The 8,179-nt window shown below is 49.1% G+C and overlaps 1 protein-coding gene across 1 annotated transcript in view; it reads right to left on the reverse strand.

The window, feature by feature from the left end:
- The window catches only part of ARHGAP20 (Rho GTPase activating protein 20), a 202,631-nt gene extending 195,847 nt beyond the window's left edge, over positions 1-6,784 (reverse strand). The window contains exon 1 of the mRNA XM_068989170.1: positions 6,680-6,784. Coding sequence (XP_068845271.1) covers positions 6,680-6,784 — 105 coding nt within the window. The remainder of the gene's footprint in view (positions 1-6,679) is intronic.
- Positions 6,785-8,179: the final 1,395 nt, after the last annotated feature.

An 8,179-nucleotide genomic window follows, 5' to 3' on the forward strand; every position in this document is an offset into this window, starting at 1 on the left:
GTGCTGCCGTCTATGGGGTCGCACAGAGTCAGACACGACTGAAGTGACTTAGCAGCAGCAGCAGCAGCAGCAGCAGCAGTATGATTCCATTTACATAAAATTCTTTAAAATGCAAATTAACCAATAGTGACAGAAAGCAGACCAGTGGTTGCCTAGAAATTGGGAGGGGACAAAGGGATTAGAAAGGGACATGAGGAGACTTTAAGGAATGATAAATATGTTCATTTTCTTGGCTGTGGTCATGGTATCAGAGTTGTATAATGTGTCAAAACCTACTGATTTATGTACTTTAAACATGTACAGCTTATTGCATGCCAGTTCAGTTCAGTTCAGTTCAGTCGCTCAGTTGCGTCCGACTCTTTGCAACCCCATGAATCGCAGCATGCCAGGCCTCCCTGTCCATCACCAACTCCCGGAGTTCACTCAGACTCGCGTCCATCGAGTCAGTGATGCCATTCAGCCATCTCATCCTCGGTCGTCCTCTTCTCCTCCTGCCCCCAATCCCTCCCAGCATCAGAGTCTTTTCCAATGAGTCAACTCTTTGTATGAGGTAGCCAAAGTACTCGAGTATCAGCTTTAGCATCATTCCTTCCAAAGAAATCCCAGGGCTGATCTCCTTCAGAATGGACTGGTTGGATCTCCTTGCAGTCCAAGGGACTCTCAAGAGTCTTCTCCAACACCACAGTTCAAAAGCATCAGTTCTTCGGTGCTCTGCCTTCTTCACAGTCCAACTCTCACATCCATATATGACCACAGGAAAAACCATAGCCTTCACTAGACGGACCTTAGTTGGCAAAGTAATGTCTCTGCTTTTGAATATACTATCTAGGTTGCTCATAACTTTTCTTCCAAGGAGTAAGCGTCTTTTAATTTCATGGCCACAGTCACCATCTGCAGTGATTTTGGAGCCCCCCAAAAATAAAGTCTGACACTGTTTCCACTGTTTCCCCATCTATTTCCCATGGAGTGATGGGACCAGATGCCATGATCTTCGTTTTCTGAATGTTGAGCTTTAAGCCAACTTTTTCACTCTCCTCTTTCACTCTCATCAAAAGCCTTTTTAGTTCCTCTTCACTTTCTGCCATAACGGTGGTGTCATCTGCATATCTGAGGTTATTGATATTTCTCCCAGCAATCTTGATTCCAGCTTGTGCTTCTTCCAGCCCAGCGTTTCTCATGATGTACTCTGCATAGAAGTTAAATAAGCAGGGTGACAATATACAGCCTTGACGTACTCCTTTTCCTATTTGGAACCAGTCTGTTGTTCCATGTCCAGCTCCAACTGTTGGTTCCTGACCTGCATACAGATTTCTCAAGAGGCAATTGCATGCCAAGTATACCTCAAAAAACTGTTAAAAATTTTTAATTGCTCAGCTGTACCAGCCACACGTCAAGAGCTCAATAGCTACATAACAGCTAGTGTCTATTAAATTGGACATTGTAAATAAAGACTAGCTCTGCCACTGTAGAAAGTTCCAGTTAACAGTTATGCTCCAGGGGTCAGCAAACTACACCACAGATTGACGTCTTGTTTTTCTAAATAAAGTTTTATTGGAATATAGTTATGCCCACTTATTTACATATTGTCTATGGATGCTTTAGCATGACATTGGCATAGTAGGTAGCTGCAACAGAGACCTTATGGTCTCTTAACCTAAATTATTCACTATCTGGCTCTCTGAAAAGATTTGCTGATCCTGCTATAAATCATAAACCCTGAACAAGAGGGCCATATCTATTGCTGCTGACTGCTGAACATAACCCAGCTTATATTTAATGAGTACCTAATATATAGCTTCCCTGGTGGCTCAGATGGTAAAGAGTTTGCCTACAATGTGGGAGACCTGGGTTCGATGCCTGGGTTGGGAAGATCTCCTGGAGAAGGAAATAGTAACCCACTCCAGTATTCTTGCCTGGAGAATCCCATGGACAGAGGAGCATGGAGGGCTACAGTCCACGGGGTTGCAAAGAGTCAGACACGACTGAGCGACTGACACACACATAATACGGAGCACTATCCCAGGCATTGAGTCAACAGCCTTGAACAACACAGAAAATGTCCCTAGTCTCGTGGTATTCACAATCTGGTGAGCGAATATACAAGGCAAGACTGAATACTGGGATAAGAATAAAACAGAAAGCACAGGGCATGACTGAGGGGCAACTTCCAGCTGGGTAATCAGAACAGGCCTCTGGGAGAATCTAAGATGAGAATGACATGAAAGAATCAACACTGCAAAGATCTGTGCCAAAAAAAACAGACAATAGCAACACCAAAGCCTCAGAACAGAATCAATCTGACGACTCGATGTGTGAAAAAGAAGGCCCATGTAGCTGGAGAATACACAAACAAGGCAGGAAAGGCAGATGAGGTGAGAGAAGTAGGGAGGGCTAAAAAGAGGAGTTTCAATTTTATTCTAAATATGACAGAAAGCCACAACACAATTTTACACAGTTAGAAACATGATCAATTTACATTTTTGAAGATCACTCTGGCACTTCTAAATGGTGACTGGATCAGGTAAAAGCAAAAAAGGTGTTAGACAAGTTAGGGGATTTCCACAAAGGTTCAAGTGAGAGATGGTAGTGGTTTGGCTTGGACTACAACGACAGCACTGGAGATGAAGGGAAGAAATTCAAGGTATGTTTTGAAGTGACAGTGGATGAGCATTTCCGATGGCTGTTGTAGACTGAGGAAATAAATACCAGATTTTTGGCTTAAACGATTGGGACAAAGTAGTGTGAATTACACACACAGTGGGAAGTACAAACATAAGAGCTAACATATGCTAATATTCACTCAATTTCACATTAAATTTTTCTATCTTGAGAGTTACATACTATTGTTATTTTCATTTTACAAATAGGAAATTGAAAAGGTTAAGTAACTGACCTAGATTTGAAGACTAGTACAAACACAATGTAGACTCGAACCAGATCAGTTCAGTTCAGTTGCTCAGTGTGATGTTCGACTCCTTGCGACCCCATGAACTGCAGCACGCCAGGCCTCCTTGTCCATCACCAACTCCCCGAGTCCACCCAAGAAAAGTGAAGTGAAAGTGAAGTCGCTCAGTTGTGTCCGACTCTTTGCGACCCCATGAACCACAGCACGCCAGGCCTCCTTGTTCATCACCAACTCCCAGAGTCCACCCAAACCCATGTCCATCGAGTCAGTGATGCCATCCAACCGTCTCATCCTCTGTCATCCCCTTCTCCTCCTGCCCCCAATCATTCCCAGTATCAGGGTCTTTTCAAATGAGTCAACTCTTCACATCAGGTGGCCAAAGTACTGGAGTTTCAGCTTCAACATCAGTCCTTCCAATGAACACCCAGGACTGATCTCCTTTAGGATACACTGGTTGGGTCTTCTTGGAGTCCAAGGAACTCTCAAGAGTCTTCTTCAGCACCACAGTTCAAAAGCATCGTTTCTTCTGCGCTCAGGTTTCTTTATAATCCAACTCTCACATCCATACATGACTACTGGAAAAACCATAGCCTTGACTAGACGGATCTTTGTTGACAAAGTAATGTCTCTGCTTTTTAATGTGCTGTCTAGGTTGGTCATAACTTTCCTTCCAAGGAGTAAGTGTCTTTTGATTTCATGGCTGCAACCACCATCTGCAGTGATTTTGGAGCCCCTCAAAATAAAGTCAGCCATTGTTTCCACTGTTTCCCCATTTATTTACCAGGTCATCAAAACTCCAAATTTCACCACACTGTGCAGAACTGCCTTTTCAATGGTAGTTTCTAGGAATAGGAACCATATTCTAGACAATGGCAGTACCACTGGATTTTAACTTTCAGGATGACTAGTTTGAAAGATGCTATGGTTTTGCTTGTCCTTCAGTTCAGTTCAGTTCAGTTCAGTTCAGTTGCTCAGTTGTGTCAGACTCTTTGCGACCCCATGAATTGTAGCACGCCAGGCCTCCCTGTCCATCACCAACTCCTGGAGTTCACCCAAACTAACGTCCATCGAGTTGGTGATGCCATCCAGCCATCTCATCCTCCTTTGTCCCTTTCTCCTCCTGCCCCCAATCCCTCCCAGCATCAGAGTCTTTTCCAATGAATCAACTTTTCTCATGCTTATCCTTCAAGGACTATTAATTAAGATCAACTTGTTTTCATAAAGTAAAAGATGTAATCGTCCGCTATATACACTTTTCCAAGCACTTTCACCACTATCTTCTCTTTGATACTCCTTTTACAAATGAGGAAACTAAAGCAAGTGATTTCCTCAACATCACTCAAATAGTAACAGAGATAGAACTAAAAGCCAAGTGAACCTATTCCATACAGTAGTCTGGCCAATAATATTGTCTTTAAAAATGCTGAATATTCAGTAAGAAACACATTTTACTCCACTACCCCAAATGCACATATATATACATAAATGATACAGGGCAAAAAGTCATACAAAGCAATCTTTACCCTTACTATTGTGCCAATACTTTCTGTTCTATTTCATTTTTTAAAACGTTGACTGCAACTGACAATTTCAACAACACTGATCCAAGTCTCAGTAATTAACAGTACAACAGCATAGTAGACATTTTAAGAAATAAGTCTCATGATTCACTAGGACTACCAAGCACTAAAAAGGTAAGAGGAAACATAAAAAAGATCAATCTGCTGAGTATTTGGGATACAAGAAGATTGTGGTCCATGAGAGTGTAAATACCAATGATTCTGAGTTACAATTCGGAAATATTATTTTATTATAATTAATTACTATTGCTATGGAGGTCTCAAATCAAACAAATACACCTACTAACATTTAAAACGGGCAGAGATACACATTTCTGGAAAAATATTAAAAGAAAATATATAATATTATATGTCAAAATATTAAAAGTAAAAATATAAAAAGCAGTTCTTCAATGAACACAAGTCTTCAATTTTACTTTTGCCCTAAAGAGAGTAAAAAGCTGTAGAAAGACCAAGCAGGCAAACCTATTTCCTTTTTTTAAAAATGAAAAGAAAAAGATTGGATTGTGTGACAAATCATTACGTTTTATAACGCAGGACAAAAATGGCTTAAGATGCACAACAATCTTTCATTTATTGAACAAATACTTTTTGATTGGTCAAGCTACTCTCATACTTTCTTGCTTAATTGCCATTAGCAAAAAAAAAAAGGGGGTGGGTGGGGATGAGATGTGTTCCGGCATACAAATACTTTATTTTCCCCAATTTCTTAAGTTTACAAGAATGAAAATTGCTTTTAAACTATGTTGATTACTGAATAGTCATACAATGCCAACCTAGCATTTTCTCTCTCTCTCTCTGCATATCTGAAGGGGAAAAGCGACAAGGACAAACCGCAGCCTCCATATATCAAAGACAGAGCCAGCGCTACAGGAGATACATCATCAAGTTCACTGACACTCCTAGATGGCTCTGCAACAGGGTCAAGGTCCCTGGGTGCTCACACAAACTTCTACACTCCGCACCAACCTCACTTCTTTTCTACTGACCTCCAGCCAACCCAGGATTCTGCTGGGCAGAGTCATGAAAGGCAGTAAGATCCGGACAACCAGGGAGCCTGCGTAGCCCCTTAAGGTTCCAATGATACAAATGCATTGAGACATTCCTCAAGATGTTTCTTAAGGATGACTTAGATTATCCCTCTAGTCCCATTTTTCTTTTGTTTTTCCGCAACAGAAGATGGAAGGTCACCACCAGGACACAGAGCAAAAACGGCCAAATATCAGAAGGGGGAGGGGAGGAGCGAGAGCAGAAAAGGCTAGAAACACCCAAATCAATTCCTCTGAGAGCCAAGCCGCAGAGGCCGGCAGCTCGCGGCCGCTTGCACTTGCTGAGGGAACCATTCCAAAGAAACCTGACCCGATCGGAGTCAGCACGCCGCTCGGCGGCCGCGTTTATCCTAAAGGAACGCTACAAGTTGTTGCCGCATCCTTGCTCCAGGCTTTGACAGGGGCCGCGCGCGCCGCCCGCAGCCCAGCCCCGCGGAGCCCCGGGGGCCAGCGGACGAGCGCAGGGTGCGGGCCCCTCCGCCGCCGCCCACCCGCTCTCTCCAGTCCGGTTCCCAGCCGACTGGCCCTCCGCGTCCCCGGGCGTCAACCGGTAGCATCCCCGGCATAGCTGCAAAGGCTGACCACCGCCTTGCAGTGACCCGGGGTCATTCCGGGTCTCGTTCCCTAGCCCGCAAGCACCCCACCCGGCCGCCCCTCGCCCTGCAAAACCCCGCGGAGCGGCCGCGTCCAGGTGAGGGGCTGAGAGCCCCACGGGCGCCGCTCTCCGGCCGCCTACCTTTCCTCCGCGCGGTCGCCGCGCCAGGGCGGATCGCCTCGGCCCTGGCGATCTCGAAGCTGACCCCGTCAGGGGCCGATGAGCGCCTGAGGGACCTCGGGGAACCCCGGGCCCGGCGGGGCTGGGGAGGGCGATGGCGCCAAAGCGGACCGCGCGCCCCGCCTGAGGGAGGAGAGCGGCGGATGAGGACGGGGAGGGCGGCCCCCCGGCTCGCTAGGAGAGCGACACTGACTCTAGACACGACGAGCCCGGGGGTGCCGGGGTGACCTGGGGAGACGGGAAGGCGGGCCTGGCCCCGTACAGACGCGGCGGGTCTCGAGCCTCGAGCGTTAAATGCCCGCGGCGTCCGGCCCGCGCAGAGGCGGAGGGCGCGCGCCGGCGGCGGCGGGGCCCCGCTCGGCGTCCTCACCTTCTTCGTGCCGGGGCCGCCTGTGATCCGAGACACTCCTGTCAGGGAAGAGGAGCGCCCCGGTTGTCCCCCTAGAGTCTCCTGCTGGGGGGACATCGCTTCCATGAAGAGCACTTGAGAGCAAATCCCAGCCCAGGAGGAGGTTACGCGGGCATGTCCGCGGGACGGCGGCCGGACAGGCGAGGGCGCGCGGGACCGAGACGGGCGGCCGCGCTCAGGCGGCGAGCCGGGCTCCGGGGGCGAGCCGCGCGCCTCCCGTCGGGGCCATGTACCGCCGCCCGCGCTCGGCACCGAAGCTGCAGGCTTTGCCGCGGCGACGGCCCGTCAGCTCCGCGGCCGCCCCGCCTCGGGCCCGCCCCTCGGCGCCTGGCGCCCAGCGCCGGGCCCGCCCCCGGCCGCGGCCCACACAGCGCCGACCCTTCGCGCGGCGCGCCAGGGCGCGCGCCCTCCTAGATATTATATTAGGGAACGGGCGACCGACTGACCTTCTCGGTCCGCGCCTCCGAGTGCGGTCAGCCCACCGGGCGGTGTCACGAACGCGGGCCTCTAGCGCGGATGCGCGCCTCTCCAGGCCCTCGAACCACTCGCACCCGACTCCATCCCTTCCCGCGCCGCGGCTCCGCGTGCGGGGCGCGGCTGTGGCGACCTAAGCCTGAACGGAGGAGTGGCGGCGATTCCTGCCTCGCTCTCGGCCGACAGCGGAGGGATCCCCCGCCCCTCCCCCGGCGGGGAGGCCGGGGACGGAGGCGCACGTCGTAGAGGGCCGCACAGTGCAAGCCCGCACGCTAGCCTGCTCCCGGACCGGCGCGGGCTCTGCAGCCCACGCACTGTTTGCACCCCGGCGGCAGTCCCCGCACGATTTGCACCGGCGGTTTCCGCTGTCTGCGGGCTGCAGAGACCCGGGCATTCCAAGCGTGTAAGCGCAATTAAGGAAAATGCGGCAGAGAGAGGGCTCTGAAATATGGCTTAGCTGTTGAGAAGGCTACAATATGTGGAAGTGTTTATCAGATATCTGCGCTGAGAGCATAACTTCCTGTCAGCCCAAATAGTGGCAAATTTTTTAAAGGCCAGAGAATAATCAGAGGGAAGGGATTTGGAGCTGACTCGGGCTGAGTTGAGCACTGCCGTAGTTTGCAGGAGTGGCTGACTAGGGAGGCTGGTTCGGTAGGTGGCATTCTTCCCTTGGAGTCAGGACTCCATAAAGGATGGTTTGGTGATGAAGGACGCAGCTCGAGGATACTAGCTTGTGGAAGAGGTTTGTTTTTGTGGTAAGAAAAAACAGAGGCTCCTGCTGGATTGGGCTGTTATCGAGTCAGATTATAGAATAGGGTTCTGGCCAGCTCTGTTCCAAAGCAAAAGTTGCTGTCCAAAACACACCCACACACTACCATCACCACTAACCCCGCAATTGTTATTGTGGAAATAAGGGGAGAAAATAGTCCAGTCCATTTTATGCCTTGCACATATCACATTGTTTAAAGTAGGCTTGTTACACCAGCT

Source organism: Capricornis sumatraensis, chromosome 16, assembly GCF_032405125.1.
Source record: "Capricornis sumatraensis isolate serow.1 chromosome 16, serow.2, whole genome shotgun sequence".
Taxonomy (NCBI): Eukaryota; Metazoa; Chordata; class Mammalia; order Artiodactyla; family Bovidae; genus Capricornis; species Capricornis sumatraensis.